The sequence below is a fragment of the Crocodylus porosus genome, unplaced genomic scaffold (genome assembly GCF_001723895.1).
Source record: "Crocodylus porosus isolate Cpor-Errol unplaced genomic scaffold, CroPor_comp1, whole genome shotgun sequence".
Lineage (NCBI taxonomy): Eukaryota > Metazoa > Chordata > Crocodylia > Crocodylidae > Crocodylus > Crocodylus porosus.
The window spans coordinates 62,388,934-62,414,265 of record NW_017728918.1 but is presented as its reverse complement, the minus strand read 5'-3'; the positions used below and the strand labels follow the sequence as shown (position 1 = coordinate 62,414,265).

At 39.0% G+C, this 25,332-nt stretch overlaps 1 protein-coding gene across 1 annotated transcript in view; it reads left to right on the top strand.

Annotated features, from left to right (window-relative positions):
- PHIP (pleckstrin homology domain interacting protein) overlaps nucleotides 1–25,332 on the top strand; it is a 159,986-nt gene that overhangs the window by 97,443 nt on the left and 37,211 nt on the right. Inside the window, exons 17-22 of the mRNA XM_019537662.1 lie at nucleotides 533–716; nucleotides 4,104–4,227; nucleotides 12,881–13,021; nucleotides 16,993–17,096; nucleotides 19,557–19,788; nucleotides 23,654–23,773. Of these exons, the coding sequence (XP_019393207.1) occupies nucleotides 533–716; nucleotides 4,104–4,227; nucleotides 12,881–13,021; nucleotides 16,993–17,096; nucleotides 19,557–19,788; nucleotides 23,654–23,773 (905 nt within the window). The remainder of the gene's footprint in view (nucleotides 1–532; nucleotides 717–4,103; nucleotides 4,228–12,880; nucleotides 13,022–16,992; nucleotides 17,097–19,556; nucleotides 19,789–23,653; nucleotides 23,774–25,332) is intronic.

Below are 25,332 nucleotides of genomic sequence, written 5' to 3'. Positions count from 1 at the left end.
AATCCAATAGATAGGGCTCACCAGTCACCAAATATGTTACAGTGGATCATTTTTTGTTTGCTTCGGTTTTGGTTTTTTTAAGGATAGTATTATTTTGCACTTCCTAAGGAACAGCTGTGTTCAGTTTGGGGGGAAGCCAGTGCAGATGCCAAAACAGCTTTAGAACGAAAATCCAGTAGCAAGCACGTTCCTAATTTCTGTGTAATGTTAAGATACTTCCCTTACGTTGCAGGTGAGTAGTTTTGAAGAGTAGCACAGTGGTGGAACATGTCTTGCCTAGATTCTTTCAGTCAAAAATAGTTTGTATTTTTGAGCTTTTCTTAAATTGCTCTGCTTCTTGCTTACCAATTCTTTAATCTGGTGTTGGAATGAGAAATTTTCCTCTTGTAATTATTGCTATACATAAATCCAGTTAATACTTTAATTCATCTTTTACTTCAGAAAAATGTAGTTTGTAATTCTATTTTTGATTTTTGTTTCTGAGACTTTTTCCTTAGAATACAGATTAAGTATACCTGTATTAATTTTGCAGGCTCTGTAAGTACTACCTCAGAAGTACATTCACCACCAAATATAGGTTTAAGGCGTAGTGGACAAATTGAAGGTGTGCGACAGATGCATAGCAATGCACCAAGAAGTGAAATAGCCACTGAGCGGGACCTTGTGGCTTGGAGTCGAAGGGTTGTGGTACCTGAATTATCATCAGGGGTAGCCAGGTAAGGCTATCTCTTCTGAAAGTTATTAATTTGATTAAATTTGGATTCTGGTCTAGGTGGCATGTGACTATGCTGTTACTTGGTTTTGATATGTATATTCCTTGATGGATTTTTAATTTTTTGGAAGAGGGAGGATGATATCATGAGGAAGAAATTAACTTCTAGGAGAGATTGAATAAGAAAGCAGTATTTGGCATGTGTATGAGTGGGAGAGGTTGTGAGGCTAACTTTTCATACTTTGCAGCAGGGACATATTGGCCTAAAATTAGTTCTAGTGTCCTAGCTGTAAGTCGTAACACAATATTGTTCAACTGCCGTTTGCTAACAACACCCTGTTTTTGCATTTTAACTCCTTTTGGCAAAGATGGTACACCAGCCCAGAGCAACTTTTCTGAAAGTAATCTAGATGTAATCTTAGTCATAAATTCTTGTGAGGTAGGGTAGCTTTGCACCTTATAGACTAATTTAGAGATGCGTAGCATATGCTTTCCTAAGCAATGACTTTCTTCATCAGACTGTGAAGGTGTTGCAAGTCTAGTAACAATGTTGCTTGCACTCTCATTTTAACTTTTTTTTTTACCTCAAAAGGTAATCTCATTTCAGAATACATTTATCCCTCAGTATTCTACGATGGCCAGGGCATTCATTCTTGAGAGAATCAGTAATGCCTCTCCTTTTGTGTTGCTTTGCTTCTGGTCCAGTGGTTGCTTGAAGCCCTTTTCTTAGTGGCCCTTTTAACTCTGTGCCATGCATTCAAAGAGCAGTTCCAGATACAGGTCCTACTGGCTGAGACCTGATTATTTGTCTTGGCATCACAGGCCGTCCCTGCTCAATTTTCAGGTCTCATATTCGCAGAGCAGGAGAACTTTACACCAGTGTAGTGGCTACAGTAGCAGCATCAACAAGCCCTACAGGCCAGAATTAAATCACTCACAGGCTGTCAGTTGGATGACCCTGCTTTAGGGTGTATACGCACTGCCAAGAAGTACAGATACCAGCCTTATAGTCAGAGATGTTGACACTGGCTTTATGACCCAGATACCTTGTTCTGCAGGGACCAAACCCTCAGACTGATAACGACCTCTCCATTTGATAATAGGCTAATTCTGTGATGGCAGATGAGAACAGTGCAAACAACTTGATATCTACCAACCAGTCTGAAAGCGGTCATCAGAGGGAGGGTACATCTGGCTAGTATGTGTGCTTCACCCTGAGGTTCTCTTTTAAATGTCAGCAGCCTGGAGGTCTGAGCCCGAGGCTGCCCCCCACCCTCCTCCACACTCCCAGTGGGGTGGGTGAGATGGGCTGGTAGTATGCTGTCTGTCCATGATGGCCTCGGGTTCCCATCTTGGGGATCCTTTGCTGTTCTGAAATCCCTTCTTTTGTATTCTTTTTCCCTTCATGACTCTTCATTTCTGACCATCGCTGATTGGTCTCTCAGTGGTCATGATATTGTCCGCATTCTGTCCCATCAGCATAATCCTTTGTTTCACAAACCCATCACATGCACACTTCCTAATTTGGGCTTTATCCATCTTCTCCTAATTTGGTCTGTTCTCCAAAACTGGAAAGCCCAAGGGCCCTGCAGTTGAGCACTGTGACCTAGTGCCACCTTGTGTTATGGAACAGTGTGGTACCCATCTTCAGTTCCCCAGCTTGTGCTTGCATGTATCAGACACAGTGGGCCTTGAAGAAACTTTGTCACAGACAGGCTTTTTAATAATCAGTTAACCCTTACTGTTGCCTTGGATCATTATTCTAATGTTTATCTACCTATAAGCCAGTTCCCAAGAGCAAACCTCTAAATACCATTTTCTAACCATCAAGAGACACCATGTCAATACCTGCCCTTTGCTCTGCATCTCATGAACTGTCCTCTAGACATAGCAACACTTCCACAAAAAGAAGCATCCTTCATCAGCAGTCCCTTCAACTCCTCATTCTCCACATCATAAAACCAAAATCTTTGGGATGGTCAAAAGATACAATCATTTCCTTAAGTTCCATTTATTTCCCTTCCTTTTGCTTGTGAGTGGCTTAGTTTGGTTTCTGGAAGCTTGGCACTCTGTCTTTGATGTCATCATAGCTCACTGTAACCATCCTGTTGCACACATTTTCCCCAGTTTCCATTTTCAGTACCTGTTTAGGAATTCTTTTTATGAGATTATGCTTTGACAAGGGATCTTTTTCTTTTCTCTTTGGGGTGGTGCTTAGAATAAGTTCTTGTATAGCAAGGGAAAGGGGCAATAAACTAGTTACTTTCTGGTCCTGAAGAGGAAAAGGATGAGGTTATGTTTCTTGGATGTAAAAAAAGCTTAATTTTTTTTCATTTGTATACTCAGTAAATATAAGTAAATAATGCTACATTCATGGTATGAGTGTGAAATCCTATACTCATTTGCAGAAATACTACTCTGACAGTTGTTTTAACTTTGGAAATTCTTACTGTGGTTTCAACTACACAGTTGGATGGGTAAAAAATTGGCTGATGGTGTGCACCTAGAGAGTAGTGGTGGACAGGTTGTACTCCACCTGGCGAGATGTGAGCAGTGGGGTGCCCCAGGGCTTGGTCCTCAGGCCAGCACCGTTTAACATCTTCATCAGCAACTTGGATGAGGGGGTGGAAAGCACGCTGTCCAAGTTTGCTGACGACACTAAGATGTGGGGTGAGGTGGACACAGTTGAAGAGCGAGAGAGGCTGCAAACAGATTTAGACAGACTGCAAAAGTGGGCAGACGAGGATAGGATGGGGTTCAACATAGACAAATGAAGGGTGCTGCACTTTGGGAGAAGGAATCCACAGCATACATACAGACTGGGGAGTTCCCCTCTTGAAAGCACAGAGGTGGAATGGGATCTTGGAAGCAGAAGAGGGTGGAGTTTTGTATTCCTCCTCTTACAGCTATTGGCTTGGTACTGTGGCTTATGCTTGAAGCAGCAGGTGAGCTATCTCTGGGCAATGAAGAACTACCAGTCTTGCTGCTGCCCTTGCAAGGGTCTGGGACCTAGCCATGTTTCTGTACTATCACATCCATAAGTTCCTGCTACCTCACCTGTGCTGTCTCCTAGCATGCCACACTTCCTGGACACACTGTATTTCCTGGTGGACTTACTCTTGTCATGTAGTCAGCCATGACTCTGTGTTCTTCTGCTTTCCAAAACAATGTGCGAGTCATATTTGGGGGCATGTGGTATGAAACAAAATAACTATTTATGACCTGATTGTGTTCAGGAGGTTCGTTTGTGCCGCTGGATCCCTGCTAGAAGTAGAAAAAATAATGTATGAAGAATGTGGTAAATGTTTACCATTTTCCTTCACCTAGAGATCCAATTATAGCTTTTTGCCCTAAATCTAAAATTAATATGTCTTCATTTTTTCTTTTTTAGTAGGCAGGAAGAATGGAGAGCTGCAAAGGGAGAAGAAGAAATAAAGATATATAGATCAGAAGAGAAAAGGAAATATATTACAAGTCATGCTCCAAGAGAGAACAAAATACCTTCCTTCTCTAAGGTAAATGCCCATCCAGTTGTTATTACAATATTTTCCATAAAACCTTTTGAGTATGCTGAACCAAAGAAGTTCATAAAAACTAACTTCACTTAATTTCAAAAGGAATATCTTGATGTATTAATGTATTTAGATTTACTCTGAATAAAAGAGCACCTGCCTCTTGTTAAGTCGTTTAGAACAAAATTTAAGTTTTGCTCCTTGAAACTCTGTTAAGTGGGACTTGGTTCTGTTATGTTTGAGAGCAAGAAATAATGGGGTCTTTCAAAAGTATCCTGCAGTTTTGCATATGTGAATAAGTCCATTCCTTTTAAGGACTTGGAAGCGGAGCTTACAACAAGACCCATCAGGGGCTCATAAGAACTCCAGACTGGGTCAGTAGTTTGAGTTGGTTGCTCAAAGTGAAAATAAAAAATAGTCAGTCTTAGTAATTTTTTACCCCCTCTGTAGGCTTATTATCAGTAACAAGGCTATTGCAGCTCTGGAGACCTTTTCATACTGTGCTGGGTAGTAGTTCATAAAACAATCAAAGGATTGTGGTTGATCTTGTGTTTGTGTTGGGCTACTGCAAGAGCTGTAATCAGGTGGCTTGCATTCAAAATTGCATAAGAATGTAGGATTTGCCATTTTCAGAGCAATCCAATAACCCATCTAAATTTCTTTGTCCAACAAGTGCAAGTACTAGATTCTTCAGAAGAAGAGGCAAGAAAACTTCCTAATGGACAGTTTTGAAATATATTGCCCAACTGGGAAGTTGTTGTTTCTTTCCCCCTTCATTTTAAGTCGGTCTTGAATTAGGAAAACCCGTGCCCCAAATTGTTGTTATTTATGTAATTGCCCTTTTTTAACCTTGCTTAGCCTGTGCCTAGCACCTTTAATCATTCTGTAGTTTCTCTGCTACAGTGGGCTGCAGGATTATCTGTTTTTTTTGCTGAGTTTCTGAGAGATTTATAACATGTCAGGAATTTTAGGCTAAGTGATCGGCCAGTTCTTCATACCTTCCCCCCCCACACACACACACTTGTTTTAAGGAAATATTGCAACTGGTACGTTGACAAAATCTACATGGACAGTGGTGATTTACACACAGCAGTAACAGTCACCTTTTATAGGTCTTGGAGTTCACACTACTTACATATAGTGTTGCTTTATTGTATCTGTGGACATAGAATTGGTATGCTTGTGCTCCCTTTCCCTGTCCTCCTCATATTCATAACTTGTGTTACGGTGAATAAGCAGAATCCCAAAGGGATTCCGATTAGTTAGATGTCAGGTGGGCTTTAAAACTCTCTCTGAGGTGGGGGTGGGATCCTTTGAGCCTAAAATGTCTGTATTGTTATTGATCTTAATCATTTTGATTTGATATTTACATGTGTATGTTCATGTGAATTGTATATTGAAGTGTTAAAACATACTTGTTATGCATTAAGTGCCAACCTATCCATATTTTGTTGTAAATTGGGGTAGAAGCAAAAGTTGCCATACAGATCTGTTTTCTGTGTTTATGGTATGTCTTTAAATATTTTAATTTAATGTTCATATTACAGTAGTATGCAGAAGCTGGTGAGTTCTGTGCTCTGCAAGTGCAGGGGACAGTTTACAATTCTTTTCCAGAAAGATTGATTAGAAAAAATGTGAAGACCTAGGAGAGCTGATGGGGAGGCTGATGGGAACTGTCAACACTGAGAAACCATTTTCACATATCTGTATAACTACAACAACTAGTCAATGATAGATGCAGGAACTTAAATATTATGTACTCTCTCTTTCTTTCTTTCTCTCTCTCTCTCTCTACTGGCACTTCTACACTAAAATCACTCAACCAGATATACCCATAACATGACATGCGGTACTTGTACAATAGTTTTTCAGCAAAGCAGGTTGCATTTAGATGATGTTAAATATGTTTATATTAAATTTTTTAAATGTATTATCTGATCCATTCTAATAATGTCACAAATATAAAAATAGTTAACTCATAAATATGCTTTCCTTTGTTCTTGTTCCTTCTGACATTAACAATTTTGTTATGAAAAGGCAATCAAAATAACACTGAACATGTAGAGGAAATTAAAATATTTAGTCAGAGATGCATTTTAAAGTTTTGGATTACAATGAAATATTTCAGAAGAAATTACTAAATTAGTACAGTGGAAAAGACTATAATGTATTACAGCTGTTTGTTGGGGAGGGATCCTAACTGAAAATATTGCACTCTTCTTTGTGGGAAGATGATTTTTAAAAATCAGAAATTATTCCCAAAGTTATCAAGTTGCTAGAGAGTTGGCTGCCTGGGCCTGTGGGCTGCATGCTCATCCCCTCCAAATTGCCTGCAGACCATCAGTTGGACAGCCCTGTATCATTATATGGGAAGACCAAACTTTATTGTTATTTGTCCATATTATGTAATCCCTAATGGTTTTTATAACACTTACTATATAGTTTGGATGCAAGAAAAATATGTAAAAAGAGCAGAGATTTAAGTAACTTTGAGCCGTTGGTCTGTTCTTTGTGGAGAGTCTCTGTGGAAAGAGTGGTATTTACTTTGGCCAAAGAGGAACTAAACTGGGTGTAAATCCAGAACACAGTTTTGGAAAAGTGTTTAAATAATGAATTGGCAAGCAAGCTTATATTTGTAAGCACTGAATTTAGGCAAGACCGTCTGCTAAGGATGTCATTAATGTAAAGGTATCTCCATTCAGAAAATTATAGGCCTAAAAGTGTAGTTGATGGAGACTGGAGATGTATTAAAATTGGAAAGAAATAAATGTTAGAAAAAAGATGAGGTAAAAAAGCTATACAATGGTACACGTACATCAGTGTAAGAATTTGGAAATTAAAGTCACAATGCTGAAAAAGGATGTTGTCATAGTAAGCATAATTGAAGCATGGTGGAATGCCAGAATTCAAAAGAATACTTTAATCCTGGCTATAAACTGTACTGGAACAGCAAGTTGGATCATAGAACTTGGGAAGTAGCCTTATTTTTAACATATTTTATCATAAAATCTATAGAATTCGAGGGGAGCATACCATAGTAAAATTTGATTGGAAACCACTTCAAAGGCAGAAGAATAAAAAGCAGTCTAGGAGAACTAGGAGCGCTGTACTTAAAAGCTTCCACATCAAAGGGATATTGAATGTACAAAATTAAAATAGATAAAAGGTTAACAGGCTAATTAAATAAGCTACCTATCCACAAACTGATCTGATGGAACAAATTTAGAGCAGAATTTCCCAGCCCTTTCCAGCTCAAGACATGTTAATAAAATTTTTCTGTGGTGCACAACCCCCTCACAATTTTTTTTTGACCACGTACAAACTCATTAGAGTGTAGCATGATGTAGCGTCTCGCGTCTGCACCAGAACAGCAGAATGATACAATACACTTTTTGGTTTAGTCTACAAGACTAATTCATATAAATGATATGTTTTATTTATTTTTCTAATGTGTGACACATTTTCCCAAAATTCTGCAACATGCCTGTTTTTAATTTCTGATGGCATACCAGTTGGGAAACGGTGGTTTAGAGAACCATATCCCAACACGTTAAATTATTTTCTTGAGGCAGCTAGTTTTGAGCACAAGGAGGAAAAACTAGATTTCTCCTAGACAACACCAAACTAGAATGTTAGAACACAGCATGTACTATATCTCCAGCTCTTTGTATAGTTAGCCAAGAACCCAAAGGTGCATGATTTTTGGCCCATTGTTTTATACAGCTCTGGATCTTCAGCTGTTTAGAACTGCTTTGAAATTGGTAGGTTGGATCTGGTTTTAGGTGATAAAGGGCATGATCCACTTCATATGAATTTAATACCGATCCCAGATAGAATAGTACAGCATTCAAACTATGAAGCAGCCTACACAGTACTGAACATCCATTGTATCCATGTGCTTTGTACAAATGCTGTTCTGGACAGATGGCCTGTTTTTATCTATGGCTTTCAAATACTGGGAATGCTGTGCTTTGCATTTATCTCTCAGAAAAATCTGTTTTGCAACAGCTGTCTTTTTGAAAGCTTCTCTGGATACGGTTCAGTAGTTAGCAAGAACAATGACTTAGAGTAGGGCTATCAAACATATGAACCATGGGCCAGATCTGGTCTATGAAGCCATGTGACCTGGCCAGCAGGTAGATAAACTGAGTCTGTACACTTGTCCAGATCCTGTGTGCTTCATTCATATGGTGCACAGGCTGGATGCCATGCTGTGTGCACTGCAGGCAGCAGAGGGGTTTGATCCAGGTTACTGCATGTAGTCCATGCCTGTGACCCCCCCCCCGGTTGCCACATGTAGTGGCACAGCCCATTCTGGCCTTGGGTTGTGCGCGCAGCAATTCCCACAGTTGACACATGCTGCATGTGATGTGAGGCTGGACCACGTGTGCATGCAGCACAGGGGAATGGCAGGGGCATGTTTTATGCAGTGCTTGGCTGGACCCAGAACCAGCATACAGCTCCGGTTGATGTGTTGCCACATGCAACGCTCGGGTATGCTCATCCAGTCCATGGGGCCAGCTGAGTTTGATACCCCTCAGCTAGAATATAGGTACCCCATAGTATATGGAATCTTTTACTTGGATGGTTGGTATTTTGCCTGAGGTTACTCTTGCATCATCAAAATGTTTAAGACCAAGTTACTTGGGGAGTCAGTAGATAAGGTGTATGCTGCCTCAAATTGGAAATGACCAAACTTCTAGGGCAGGGGTAGGCAATTATTTTGGGAGGAGGGCCACTTACTGAGTTTTGGCAAGCCATCAAGGGCTGCGTGACAGGCAGCCAGGGGCAGATAAATATTAATTTTCTAAATTTTTTAGGGGCTTTGCAGGTTGAATAGGATTGTTTGGCGGGCAGCATTTTGTCCACCCCTGTTCGAGGGAGAGCATGAAATCATATTTCAAACCCTTTCCCAGGGACTCTGAAAAGAATAATAGCTAACTGTGGACAAATGGGAAAATACAACTTTGAACCACTCCCTCTACCCAGCGAAAGAGGGACACATTTTTAAAATTATTTTTGTTCCTGGTCAAAAAGAAATTGGGGAAACAATCTAGTTTCTGAGGAACGTCATATTCAGGGAGGAAATAATCCCTCCTGGTGACAATAGATTAGAAGATCCATACTTCCACATCCCCATTCTTGAGCCTTCAATTTTTTTCCCTGGGGGCACCAGCACTTCTAAAGCAGCTTGTTGCATTTCGGTTTTACCACGGCTCATGATTTGTTTTCAGATTATTTGTCTTGGTAGTTGTCTTCATGTTGTAGCAAGGTTGGAAACATGTTGCAGCTGTCCTGGTCCAGGGAATGTAAAAGAGGTAAGGATTGTATGTGGCAACTTTTCATTGGACCAGTTGTATAGTGTGGAAACTGCTGGACAAGCTTCTGAGAATCGAGTATTCTTCCTCAGGTTGCCCTCAGGAAGGAAGTGGGGTTCACTTGTGTCACATCCCTTCTGATAAATGCATCCCAGAGATAAAGTGATACAATTCCTTGGATCCATGAAGAATTACTGTTTCTAAATTGGGAAAAGTTACCTGGACACCCCCTTCCCCCAGATGGTGGCTAGATCATCTGGAGTGGAAATGGGCACACACTTCTGATCAGTATGGTCTTAAATATATAGAAGGTTACAGTCTGCTCCCTGATAACATTGGGGATATCTGTCATGCATCATGCTTGCTTCTGCTGTTTCAAGCTCATGTCTTAATCAATTTACTATGAGAGTCAATTTTCCTAACAGAGCATCAGTACCTAAAAGGGATTTCCTATAGCAAAATTGAACAGAATACAGTAAAATCCTTGCTATCCAGCATTTAAATAACCGGAATCTTCACTGGCTAGAATTTCCAGCTGATTGTGGGGAGGGGGAAAGCTTGCACACAGCAGCACCCGCTGCCACCTGCCACCCTGTGCTGCTGCTGCTCTGTGTGCTGTCACCCCCCCCACACACACACACTTTGCTGGGGATGGGCTCTGGGGAAAGCTCACATGTGGCAGCTCTGCATGCACAGCCCTGTGCTGTAGCTGCTCCACCGCGCTAGGTGTGGCCACTGCCACATTCTCCCCCACCCCCACCCTGTGTTGTCTGAAAACCCTGCTAGATTATTTCAGATAACTGGAGTTTTTACATGACTTGCAATCCCCTTACCCCAGGGGTGCTGGATAACTGAGATTTTACTGTAGTGCTTAAATTTGGGCACTCACATGGCAAATGAAATAAAGACAGAAAATCAGACAAAATTGGAAATGGCATAAGGTGGTTAGACCTCAGAACAGTTTGCCCTAGTATTTTGCGCCAGGCAAACAACTCCTATGTATTTATGTCTCACAACACCGACAGATTGTGATGCCTGTTGTCTAGTGTCTTGGAGATTTTGCTCTACCCAGTCTATCCAAGCTGTACGTATTCTAGGAAAAAAGTCCTGCTAAGCAAGGAACAGCTAGATTTACCATAATAGGGTTTTTCCCCATATAAAGATATTGTGGAGTTCTCTTGACCGTTTTTGCATCATATGTGAGTCGAATTGGTTCCTCCCTTTTTCCCCAAAAGAAAGATCTAGAAAAAGAGGTTCAACAGTTGTTTGTCAGAGGTGGAAGTATAGGCCTCCTACTTACTGTCAGAATGGAGAGGGAACCAGTAAGATTAGTGGGTGCATCTACACATGCTATTATGGTGATGTGATAAACTCAAGTGCAGTTTGCACCATTTACATTGGCACCTTAATGACGTGTAGATGCTTGAACTGCTGTGGTCCAGGGTACATGTGCAGATGCTGCACTGGAGACTGCAGCAGTTTGAGTCAGGGTGGAGCAGACCTGAGCTAACAGGGAATCAAGGGGGTCAGCTCGTGGAGGGTGAGGGAGGCTGGGCTAGGCAGCAGGCAGGGGTGTGCCCTCTACTGCCTGGGCTAACCGGCCACAATCTACGCCTGGGTCAATGTTTACATGTGTTTAGGAGCAGTTATTTTCACTGTCTCCAAAAGTACTGTCTTACAGCAGTGAACATTAGCTTACTGTGGTGTAATAGCATGTGGTGTTTTACACTGCAGCAAATTAGTTTTTTGCCCAGTTAAGCACATCTGTAGATGCACCCAGTGAATTATAATGCTTTTATGAATATGGTTCATATTATATGTTTTTACCAGTACCATGTTATTTTCTTTTAGACAAGAGCAGGTTTGAATCCCAGGGACTGTGTTGTGTTTTGTTTTGTTTTGTTTTGTTTTTTTTATCCACACCAGAACTCCTAAGAGTAAATTTCCTGTCTAATAAGTAGTCTGACTGAAAGAGAGAAGATAAATGGCATAGTCTTTGCTCTTCTGACATCTAGGCAAATGTCTATAGGTTCTTTCATTTTTGGCCAAGTCATAACTTCTAACAGTGGTATAAGAAACACAAATTCTTAACTTCATCAACATCTGTGTGATGAAAACTAGGATTCTTACAGAAGAGAGAATAAAGGGGTTTCAGAGTTTGTGTTATTTAAACTACTTAATGCTGATCTAACATCCTCCCCAGTAATTAACAGGTTTTCTTTATAGGTTATCAAACATTTTTCCAAAAACTTCAGAGTATGTGCCTAAGGAGTGGTTAAGGGTATGAATGGCACTATTTCTGGACTTGCTAAAAATATCCTCTCTGAGAAGTATTTAGAGTGGGACAAATGTGTAATAAAATATGCTTTGTGGTAACAATTTATTGTTTATTGCTGTAGTGCATATATAGATTACAGGTTTCCCTAACTTTATTCTGTACATGCAATTCCTCGAAAACGGTGCATAACTTGACTTTGCATAAAGGGAACCCACTTTACAATGTAACAAATAAGGATACGTTCCAGGACCTTGACTGTACTGACCCTCAGACCCATTTCTACCACTTCTACAAGACAGTTTTGGTACTCGCCACCAGCAGACATTATGTGTAAGCACAGGGCACTATCATAATGGGGATGGCAACTATAGAAACACGTATCACAGACAACGAGCGAAGAGGACAGATCCACACAGGAGAATGTATTTTGGTGCGTGTTGCTCCCACACAGCTGCTGACTGCATGCTTCCACCACACCGATTACGTAAGAGTGAATTAATCTCACATCTAACACATCTTTGGTATAAAAAGGGTCATTGTATAAGAGTGAATTTGCACACGTAGAACCTGCATTATTGGAGGTTTCTCTTGCTTTAGGAAGTTTCAGTTCACCAAAGATACCCTTGTGCTATACAAGTTGTCTCAAGTAGCAGGTTCTTCGCTGTGGTTGGCTACAGCTGTTTCAGTAGCAGTTGACAGGTCTGTTTTTGCTTACGCTGTTGCATACAGGTGATGATGCCATTGGTTAACAACTATGGACCTTATTATTTGGAGAAAAAAATTCAGTTACATCAAGATACATTTTTATATTATATCTAGAAGTCACTGGCTTCTAGAATGTACTAAAAAGCTGTTACCATCCTTCAAATGCATACATACGTTCTTTCTTAGCTTTTGACTCTTCCGGCACATGTTCTCAAGTTTCTGATTTTAGAGTATTAAAGATTTTTGCTGTGATATAGAATTCTCTCAAAAATGTTTTGTTAGAGCTACTCAGAAATTAAAGTGAAACAATTGTAAAAACATATTGACTATTTTTCATGTGTATGTCTCTATATAGAACCATTCGCATGACCACATACTAGATGCAGGAGACTCAAAAAAGCAACAAGCTAACCAGCATAACTACCGTACCAGATACGCATTAGAAGAAACTGCCAGGCCTGCTGAAGAGTTAGAAAATGGAAACAGTTCATCAGATGTAAGAGTTTAAATAACAAAGCAGCATTTGAGATTATTTACATTGTTTCAAGTACCTCTAGGAATTGTTGGTTTCGAAGTTCAATTTTTTTTTTATTGTTGATCTTCAATTACATGCTTTATCTACTTTTGCATAAGTGTTAAGGTAATAAAAATTGCCCCCACATTTTATGCATGCATGCGCATGCAAAATTTCTTAATGGTCATTCTCAGAAAATAATTACATGTGCAAGTTCTTAACTTCAGTGTAGCTTCAGTGTCTGTTTATGTGTTCTTTCAGTAGTTGATCTACATAATATAACATAAATTGGTCAGCAATGAGAATCTTGACATTAAAATAACTCTGTTTCATGTTTAAGAGATCAGTGTGCATTTAAGTCTACACAAATCAAAGACCATTTTTATTTGATATGGGTATAAATTTAACAGTTTTTTATGAGCAAATGAAGCATGAACTGCTGGTTTAGTTAGACTGTAGGTAACTAAATGAAAGAGGGAGGAGAATGAATCGCATTATACTAATTCATGGAAAGCATAAGTAGAAGTCTAGAGTCAAATATGTAGAATAGGATAAACTTTTTAACAAGACTAAAACTAGTATTTTATAGCCAAAAGGAGATAGCTATTTTTAAATAAGGTAACTTCCTGAAAAGTTCAGGTGAAGAGCAGTTAAAAGACTTGCATATCTAAGTGTATGCTGTTTAAAATTCTGCCTCTATTCAGATGTTATACACTACTTACATAAAGCATAATGTGATGACTTTGCTAATCTCTTGCACATACAGATATTGTGCCCAGTTAGATTCCTGCAATACAGGGTCATATTTTTAAAAGTGTGCACTAATTTCTTCAGTATTCTAAAATGCAGATACGGAGGTGTATAAATTTGGGAGGATAAAAAAATTTTAAAAAAAAGTTTATGGACTTTTAAAAACCCTTCCCTTCATGCTGACATACGATCTGGCTGTGGAGATGGTCTGCATAATTGAGGATAAATTGCTGCTTTAGATGTGTGTACTTGAGTAGTATTAAGTTTTAATTTGGGGTCTGAAGTGTTTGTATAGTTAAGAATGTGACCAAAGTTTTAACACCAAGTCAGACAGAATTTTTAATAGTAGTCTATGCCATTTGCATATCATTATAAAATGTTTTAGCACACTCTTGTCTGCATTATCAGTAGTTATGGAAATTATGCTCGTTGCTCTCCAACATGGAAGAAGGCCATTCTGTTGATAGAGTCCAATGCTTGATTTAATGAAGAAAGGCTTTGTTGGGGAAATAGAAAAATTAGTTAACAAAACATAGGCCCCTGGTTCATGCTAATTTAATAGCATGATGATATCTGTTCCCTGATCCCAGCAATTATGCCTCCTTGCCACTAATTGTGGAAGCCAGGGAAGGAAATAAATAAGGGATCGATCACTCCATATGTGTCTAGTTTAGTGCTCTCCCTTCAAAGCAAGTGGTGTGTTGCAGGGATGGTTTGCAGGCAGGACATGCGGTTTTGGGACTGGGCATCAGATTCCAGTTCTGCCATTATGGCCTGCCAGCACAGGGCGAGCCTGAGATCATGATCACCCCTGTACCAGCAAGTAGAAAGCCAGCTGCCTGGCAAACCAATGTGGTCCCAGGGCTGGGACAAACAATCAACCACAAAATTATTCTGTAAAATGTGTAATAATTTGCAGCTGGTTTCCATTGCACCTTAAATTGAATGAATGGCAGACTCCCTACCATGCAGCTTGATGCCAGCTGCATGGTACAGTCTGACTCTACCCCAGGACTGCACTGGAGCTGGTTTGAGACTCCAGCGTGGTCCAAGGCTAGAACCATTCATCAAGTGGATGTGGAATTGTCAGTTGATTGTCGGTTTCCGCACTGGGACTGCACAAGAGCCAGTTCAGGGCTCCAGTGTGATTCTGGGGCTTTGACTGTCAATCAGCTTATTGTACCTCCTAGCCCTGGGACCACAGTGGGGGCCTGTCCCAGAGCTGTGCTATGTAGCCAGCATCAGGCTACATGGTAGGGACTCTGCCACACATTCAGTCTTTCTCCTCCCTCTTTTCATGTGTGTGAAGTCTTTCAGGTGGTTTTTTGTTTTGTTTTTTTTTTGTAGAGACTTGCTGATTCAGCATAATTTTTTCTACTTAAGCATTTAAGAGATTATAATAGGGTTGCAGTTTAGTACGTTTTTAAAAAGTTAAATTTAACATTATAAATATGATTTAAACAGGAAAAGATTGTTTTTGAAAAATATCAATCCTTATTTTAGAGGGTCCACGTCTGTGGAAAGGATATATTGGTTCATGTAATGGGGGTAGGTACTATTGTAAGGACTTGGATATCTTGATGGACAATTTTACATGCTATGACAGGCCCCCCTTTTTTGGTAATGGAATCCAAAGTGCAAGCGATGTTTTTATCTTGGACGTCCCTTAATTTTTTTTTGTTTGTTTTTGGACATTTTTTAAATCTCTGAAAAGTAATGATGGAAGCATGGCTTATCTAACCAATCTTCCTGTAAATAAATCGTGTCAGCTTACTTTGATAACAGAAGTAAGGCCTTCTGGGTTTTTTTTCTTTTTAACTACTATTAGCTCTGCAGACCCAGTTTAATAGCAAGATGTTAAATTTCTTTTCTTCTGTTCCTTTACAAATTGTTAATTAAATTCCAGCTGAAGTGTTTGCATCTCTCACCTGTTACCTGTCTGCAATCCTACTAGCTGCCGAGAGGTTGCATGTTTGTAATTGATATGATAAAATGTTGCCTGCATGATCTTTATAGAGACTGCATGAGAGAAATAGAGAGCCCACCCTGATTTTATAAGAACTGCAGGTGTATGGTTTTTGTAAAAGAAAAATCTTTAAAAATTGAACAAATCTGACCTGAAAATTGATCCAAATCACTGGACCCTCAAAGCATATTTTATTTATTATTTTTTAGTAAAAATCAAAATAAAAGTGGTATGATTGATTTTTGATTTTTTAATAACATTTTTTCTTACATAACCTTTAATGTTTATTATTTGTGAAATATTTGACCTACAGCTGATAGAGAAATTTTTCACTGACTCTATCAGATTCCAGTCTCTCTTAGATGCATAACATTGATGAAGCTGTTTTTATTTGTGTTTCATTTTATTGTTAAATTCACCAGCATGGCTGCATATGCAATATTTATTTTTTCAATTAATTTTCCTTTGGGTGTGGGGGGGAGGCTAGAGAAGATGCTTTGTTGCATTGAAATACCTCTTTTTCACTATTATGAGTTTGCAAGATGTATTTACATTATTTCTCAGAAAATATAGCTCGGCCTATATCTGTGAGATGCAGTGTTTTCTCTTAATTTGTGGTTAGAAATATATACAGTGCATAGAATATGTTTGGTTCATATGCTTAAACTTTTCAGTGAGTCCTGACTATCTTATTTCTACTTTGAGCACTAGGCAGTTGATTGGAATTTTTTAAGAATTAAAACAGGTTGATCTGTAGTATGAACTAAGAGGTGTCAAAGCCATTTATTCAATTACTGTAGTAGTACTACAGTTCCATATAGAGGACCCAGCTGAGATCAGGGCTCCACTGTACATGTATACATTATATAAGTAAAAGACAGCCCTGGCTTCCAAAGATGTGAAAATTGAAATGGGCACAAAAAGGTTTGGGGAAGGGGGGAGCAAATGTTTATAACAGGTTGTTACAGAACAGAGAACAGAACAACGAAACTATCTGTGTGGTGTTTCAGTGCTCAGTCTACTACAACGTGCTACGTTTTGGTTTTGCTCTCATTTAAATAGCTATAGACACAGTCAAACCTGTGTAAAGAAAATTCATACCTGACCATCAAAATGCTATTTTTCATGTATACTAAACCCCTGAAAGATGACGTTTACAATAGAAAGATTGACTCCAAATTTTAGTCATGCTTTTCAGTGGTCATGTTATAATTAATGCTTCATTATTATACCACAGAGTAACTGTCACATACTTCCTTATCAGGAAGGAGAAATAGTTGTTGCCAGTGGTGGAACATCAGAAGATGATGAGAGAGCATGGCACAGTGATGGCAGTTCTAGGTAAGTGACAGCATACAAAGAAAAATAGCTGTACTTTTTAAGTTTTGTATTTTGCCTTCTCTGGTTATTCCATTAACATTAATGAAAACTGAAAGTGAAAAGAAAGGATACAGTTGCCTAATCTTGTTGTCTGTATGTAATGCTGCTGTCGATCCTTGAATGACACTTTAATGTAGCCCATAATGCAACTAGAGTTCTGTGAAAAGCTCTTGTATACAAGGCTGTAGGTATAGGCATTAGTTCCCTGAACTGAATTGTTCTACTTAGCCATGAAGACACAGTTAAGTTCTGTATAAATAAAAATGGGCATCCCTTCAAGAACATACAACTTTCAGGTGGTGGGGGAAGGGAAGAGCATAAAACAATTAAAAAAAATAAGTAAAAATTGGAAAGGAGAAAAAGGTTAATTCTGTAATATAGAAAAGAAACAAGACAGTCAATATCTTCAGTGTCGGGACATGGAAAGACACTTTTTCAGTTCATCATGAAAGAACTTGAACCAAAAAAGAGATTGGAAACCACAGCACTAAGGAATTGTGTTCTCTTCACTGTTACTCAGTAAGGTAGAATCTGATTGCTGATATCTGGATTTTTAGTTAAGTAAAATTAGGACAGTTTGAGATTTTTGTTTCCATATTTTTCAAAAGTACTAGATTTTAAAGAGATTTTTTTTTTTTGTGGGAAATGGCACAATAGGACTTCTTCACTTGTTAAAAACTGAGGAGGAAGAAATGTATCTGGAAGCTGAGCAGTTATGGGGGGAAAATTACAATGTCATTTAACTTGATGTGGAGAAAGAACAAGACATGAATTTAATTCCCAACAGCTTAGGCATATATAGGACAGGAATGGAAAATATGCTTTTAACTCATTTGCTAACAGTGGAAGATATTGTTGATACAGCATTTAGAGAGAGAAATTAGATTTCCTACAAATAAGTGATAAAGACCTATATTAGAAATAGATGTGGCAGCTGGTATCATCAACAAACTACAGTCAAAGCTTTTAGAGCCATGTAACGTACACTTGCAGTCTAGGGTATTATTAATTGTGTAGAGCAGGGGTTTCAAATACAGTTGGGGGCATGGCCTGCTGCTGAATCTGGAGCCATTTGGCCCCACTGGTTCTGGCCGTTAGCAGGAAGCTTGGCTTGCTACCACTGCCAGCGTACCCCTCACCACTGCCACAGTGAGCACTGAAGCAGTCCTCACCCTGAGTCGGAACTGACTTTCGAGGAAACCCATGGTCCAGATGCACCCAGGAAAGTAAAGGTCACTGACACGGCCAGGAGGCTGTGGGTTGGGAGTGAGGGGCACTGGCACAAGGGCTGCTCAGAGCTACAAAGCAGTGGGTACACGTCAAAGAGCAAGAATTTATAGGTATTTAGAATTTATTTTATTATAGTGACTGAGGCCCTGGTAAGGTTTCTAATTGCCTTAACATTGTAAATATATCAATAAAACATTGTGTTCAACTGATATCTATATATGGATTTGGGGGGGTTTAAACAGTTAATTTACAATCTTTAAACAGAAAACCTGTTTATCAGATGGATTGCCCAATAGTTCATAGATTTCAAAGCCAGATGCCCCTGTGTTTTCTTCATAGGAAGAAAAACAAGATATAAAGAAGGCAACTTAAAATGTGTTGCAACTAATTTTGGCAGAAAGCTATCCAACAATAACTCACATACTGAAGATTGTATTTCTCTCTCATCAGAAAACCATTATCAGCTCTTCAACCTTCCTTATGAAGGAGTCCCAACCTACTCCTAGCATACCACCATGTCCTTATGAGTCCCCCCATTTTTTTTTTTTTAAATTGACATATCCAGACATTAGGAGTCTGAATTCTTCCCCACCATCTTAAACAGCTTATTTCCCTAAGGCCACCTCTTGCTTTAGAGCATCAGAAACTGAATCACCTATTCAATAAGTACCCGAGCTCATACGCCTACCAAGCTGTGAAACTTCAAACCTTACTACCTGCAGCAGGGGGGCACAAGTCAACCTTTACTGGTGATCAGTTGTAAGGTACAGAGCCTAACAGAGAGTCACCACTAACAGGATCTCTCTCTGACTGAATGCAAGCAGTCTGCGTGATTAAGTGGGAGATCTATGCAAGCAGACAGATTAGGGAGTCACTGCACAGGAAAGATACAGGATTTGCTGTTTTGCTTTGCATATCTTTTTTCAGTTTATGGAATGTTTTTAAAGATGAGTTATGGCAGGGAAGGCAAAAAATAAAAACAGTATCTAGCCAACCCTGGCTTATCTGCTAGCACAGGAACAATTCCTTTCTAGCTGCAAAAAGGCAGTTAGTACAGTGAGAGCAAACTCCCAATCCCAGACCCTATTTTTGGGTCCTTGATGAAAACAGTTTATCCTGGATTTGTTCTGGAAATTATTTTTTTTTTTGATGCTTTATTTTATTTTAAACTTCTTTTCCATATCATCCTAGTGACTACTCTAGTGATTATTCTGACTGGACAGCAGATGCTGGAATTAATCTGCAGCCACCAAAGAAAATACCCAAACTTAAAACCAAGAAAGCGGAAAGCAGTTCAGAGGATGAGGAGGGAACAGAAAAACAAAAGAAGCAAATTAAAAAAGAAAGGAAAAAAGGGAACGAAGATAAAGATGGACCAACAACATCACCAAAGAAAAGGAAACCCAAAGAAAGAAAACAAAAGGTTGGAAACAATTTGTAGGTTATAAGACACATACCACAAAGGGATCTAAATGACTTGAATAGGTTGAGCAGCTGTATACAGCCTTACATGCAGTCCAGTTTGAAATTAGTTTGTTTATATTCTAGAAGTACTGATCATTGCAAATGTTGTTAGGTCTTTTTGTGAGGTCTCTGAGGGTATGTACATGTGATACATTTAGGTCATCCTAAGCAAAGTTAGGGCAATCTAAATGCTCTAATCTTCTGGCACTTGTAGGGCTTATGTTGTCTTAAAAATGGTGAGCCTAGTCTAAACTACAAAAAAAAGGTGAACCAGATCAGCAAAGGGTTAACCTGGCATAGCAAATGCTGGCACATGTTCACAGCATAACCTCAGGGCTGTGATGAGGGTTGTGTTGTGCAGTTTTAATAGCCCTGAACCTGACCAGGCTATCTCCCAAAAGGAATCTGTGGCAGAGGGCAAGATCTAGAATTACATTATAGAGTTTTGCCTGTATTAGGGAGCTAAAGCTGGATGGCATTTTAGCAAGAAATGTTTGATTCAGTATGAAGCAAAGGAAGGGGTAAGGACTTTGTTTAGCCTTGCCAATTGCAGTGGTTGGGATGCAAGAGGTTTTGTATTACAAAAATGTGTCCAGCTAGTGTATAAATCTTAAAGGAGTTACGGCAGGGCTTGTGTGTTTGGTGTCCAGATTACTTCATTACATCTTCGAGTTTTGGCTAAGCTAACTCAGCTTCACTTTATTATAGTACTGGAATTGTCAAGGTCCCCACCTCTTCTATCACTTATGCTGTAACCTTTGTATGGGTGATGAATCTTTATGGTATCCATGGTAAAAAAGAGTTCTCTGTAATATCTGGTTGCAGTATACTTTTGAATTTCTTTTGGGAGGTGTGTTGGAATTGAGAAGGGAACTTTAAAGGAAATTACACAAAAATGAGGAAGTTAGTTAGAAATAAGTTAAAGAACAGTTGGAAGCCTAAAAGGCCTAAAAGCAATCAGAAGCCAAAAAGGCCTGCAGGCAGCTTGGAAGCTCTTTAAAAATACCATATTAGAGCAGTGATTCTTAACTAGGGTGCTAAGCAAATAAGCACAGGCTAAATCTTGTCCCTGCCTGGGATGATCCTCCCACCCCCAATGCCAGCCCTGGGCAAGTAAGCACTATAATGTAATTGTTTTTTTAAATTGGTGTCACTTAATTCCCAAAAGTTATTTTGTGCCTCAAGTCCAAAAGTTGAAAACCACTGTATTAGAGGCTCAGAAAAACATGTACCACAAATCAAGAAGGGTACCAAGTGCTTCCCTAAAGCACCTTTACGGCTTAATAGCAGAGTTAAAGAGGCCATTTTAGGCAGAGGCATGCTCAAATGATGACAACAGGAAAGATTACAAACTCTGGCAGGGCAAGTGTAAAAGCAAAATAAGGTAAGCAAAACAAAGAATTTTGAGGAGTGTCTAGTAAAAGATGCTGACGTTAATCTTAAACTTCTTAAAAATACAGAAGCAAGAAGCCAGTGAGAGAATTGAATGCACTGTTAGATGACCAGGGATAAAAGGTGTACTCGGGCATGATGAAGCCATAGCAGAGCAGCCAGATGAACTCTTTGCATTGGTTTTTACAGCAAAAGATACTGAGGAAGTTCCTATGACAGATCAGTTCTTCCTAGTAGATAAGTCTGAAGAGCTGGACCACAGTGAAGTGATAAAGAAAAGGCTTCAGAACAGTTCAATAAATTAAATACTAAGAAGTCACCAGGACCTGAAGGCATTCACCTAAGGGTTCTGAAGGAGCTTCAAGGTGAAATTGCAGAACCGGTGGCAGTAGTATGTAATCTAGTTATAGTGACCTCTGTGCCAGAGTACTGGTAGGTTGCCAGTATAGCACCCATCTTCCAAAAGGGCTCTGGAAGTGATGCTGGAAACTACAAAGTGTGTCTCCCTTTCATCTCTGGCAAGTTGGTAGAATCTATAATAAAGAATAAAATCAGTCTCATGGACAAATGTTTTGCTGGGGAAGTGTCAGCATGGTTTTTGTAGAGGAGAATCCTGCCTCACCAACCTGCTTGAGTTCTTTGAGACTTAAAAAGCTTGTGGACAAGGGTGATACAGTTAACATAACATATTTGGACTTTTGAAAAGCCTTTGACAAAGGTCACTCACCAAAGGCCTTTTTAAAAAACCTGCATTGCCACGGTATTGGAGGGAAAGTTCTTTTGTGGATTGAGAGCTGGTTAAAAGGTAGGCAGCAGATAAAGTCAAATTGTTGCTTTTCAGGATGGAGGGAGGTCCAAAGTAGGGTCTTGCAAAGATCTGTGCTGGGCCCAGTTTTGTTCATCGGTTTCATCAGGGACCTGAAAATGGGGGTACACAGTAAAAGTTTTGCAGCTGATTCCAAATTATTCCAAGTAGTCCAAGCTGATGGAGAAGAGCTACAGAAGGAGATATGGAGGTAGAGAGATACTTCTGTTATCCCTATGCTGGGTGTATTTTTTGGAGTTCCAGTTTCAGGTGGTAAGCAAGCTTAATTTAGCATTTCACAGAACGTCAGGGGAAACTTGGGTCCAAACCATAAGCCACAGCCCAATGTTTCTTGTTTGCTGCAGGCCTGAATTCATTATAGGAAGAAAATGTGGGTAAACAGGGCTTGCATTTCTCCCAGGAGAGAGGCTTTTATTTTGGGATCCTTATAGAGGGACTAGTCCATTCTCTTCTTTATTTAAGTACTTGTGAAGTGTACAGTGGTGTAGGTTGTAGCCATGTTGGTCTCGGGACATAGGCAGACAAGGTTCTTCGGGTCTGACAAAGGCTTTTTAAACCCAAAAGCTTGGTATAAAATGTTTTTACCAACTATTTAAGTTGGTCTAATAAAAGAGATCATAGTCACCCAAAGAATCTTGTCTGCCTGTGAAATATGTGAGAGAAAACATGCTCACACTTTTTTTTTTTTTTTCCCCTGGGACAATGCTATGTTCATCTGTAAGCGAATAGAGGCTTCTTCAAAATAATTGCCAGTCATTCTACGGGCAGGCCTGTCACATTGTATGCTCTCCCTGGCCATGCAGCTTAGAAGAGCTACATTTGGAAAGGGCTGTGCCACACTCCCCTTTTCTTCTGCGTTTTGATTTAGATCAGTCAGGACTAGCTCGAAGGAGGGGCATTTATGCACGCACTCTGGTAGGCAGGGGGTGGCACTTTAAACAGAGCGGCTCTTGGACCCACTCTAAAGTGCCTGGAGTGTCGCATGTATCAGCATCCCTGTGCTGAAAAATGGTTGTAGGGGCTCTTTAATGAAAGCTCATTGACTCTGGAGTCTCCTGGATTGCGGTAATTGTTTGTATTCACTAATAAATCTAATTTAGCAGTGGCAAAGAAATGAGAACCATCTTTTGAAACAGCTGAGACCTACCCAATATTGTGAAAACCCTCTTAGTTGGTGCCTGGAGCTAGCTCCCTGCTTGTCCCATCCTAAACGCTATTGGCTTTACTTTGCAACCTACGATTGTCTTATTATTGTGTGATGGAACATAGAATTTTGACCATTTCAAGTGTTCAAATATTTCAACTTTCATTCTTGGAGAATACAGAGATCTAAATATATTTATGCTTTGTATATATTAAATGTGTGGTACAGTAATTTACATTAATTTTTTTAAAATTAAAAATTCTCTCATGTGGCTACTTTATTATAAAATGATCTTAAACATTTTAATAACATTTCTATTTGTGTCAAAAATATTTTCTTTCTTATATGAATGATAATCAGAGAATTTATCTTTGACAAAACAATATTATCTTTACAGGATGTATTGAATTTTGGTAAAGAAAGATTTATTTCTTACTACTCTATTCTGTGCATTTTCTTTAGAGATTGGCAGTGGGCGTGTTGGCAGAAAATGGCCTGACTTTGGAAGAATGGCTCCCTTCAGCCTGGATTACAGATACTATTCCCCGTCGATGTCCATTTGTGCCGCAAATGGGTGATGAGGTATTTTTGTTTTCCTCAGCCTTCCTAACTCTCATGTCTGGTTTTTGAGGTTCTTTGATTTATGTTTTAAAGACAGGGATGTAATTACTTTTTGGTAGTGTTTGAAATACTTTGGGGTTGATTTATCAGTCAAGCTATAAAAGTACTTAAATAAAAATTGCTTTCATTCAGAATTGACATTTTTGTATTTATGTCCCTCTCAAGCTTTCTCTCTCTCCTCCAGAGTCTTCTAGACTCTTGTCTTGTTTTAGCTATAGTTTTATTTTTCCACTCAAGTGAGGTATCTTTTGTTATATTGTGTTCACTTGGTGCTGCTTCCATAATATGAACTTTTTGGGAGGCTTCATCTATTGTCATCTGTTGCTCTGTAGTGTCCTCTACACCCAAGTATATATAATAAATAAAATAAGCCAAATACATTAAAGCTTGCTATATAAAATTACATCTGAGACATGTTCAGATCAGCTTCACAGAAAATATCCAAGTTTGCAGACTAAATGTTGAATGGACTTTTGTTTGGAGTTTACGTAAAGATATTTAGCTTAAATTTAAAGTTACTTTATTTTTTTGTATGTTAAATTAGTGGTAACCCAATATATTAGGTTACTGTCATAATTCGTATTTAGAGCCTCCATTGATTTTATTTCTATTCATATGTAGTTAAAAAGTTCAGAGCAGTTCTGCATTTTCTGTAGTGAAGGGAAACTTCAAGAAGTAATATGGTATAAAGTAGGGCTGTGTGAAGCTTCAGAAGCTGAGTGAGAGGTCATCTACTCCATCCTCCTGACCTGAGGCAGGATCATCCCTATCCAAACCATCCTATACGAATATATTGTTTAGCCCCTTCGCAAAACTGCAGTCAACACTGACACAACACAAGACCTAACACTTTAATCTGCCACCAGTAAATCAGAGAGCTATATAAACCCCTTTAGTACTTCCTTCAGACACTTTAGCCTTTTAGATATTCAAATATGGTTGATTTTAAACCTTTGGTGGAATTTTTTTTTTAAATATACAAAAATGGTCTCATGTAAGTTTAATGCTTCTTACAATTTTTGATGATTGATTTATAACAGTGATTCACAATCAGGATGCCACAGCACCTTGGGGTGCCTTGAGATCCTTCCAGAGTCGCTCTAGGGGGCAACACAATGTTTGCCCCCAAATAGTATGCCCCCTGTCATGCATGCAAATATAGTTCACAAGATAAACCTAGATATTTGAAATTCCTATTCATAATGCTATAAATTCCTATTCAGTGTTAAAAATATTTGAACCTGTATGGTCTTTCTTGAGTTCCTTGTAAAAGAGAAACTGCTGTATTATGTTTCTATAGTAAAAAGAGTGAAAATTAAGGACTTGTATTTTCCATGGGGGTCCTTCAAGTCTAATGGGTGCATTGTGTCTATAAAAGTTGAAAACCATTGGCTTATTCATTCGCATAGAAATTACTGTGAAGAATTTGTCCATCCCACATCTAATGGCTTAATTTGCTTTATGAAATTTTAAAACCAGAAATCTAACTTTTTTTATTTTTTTCCTAAAATTATAGCTCT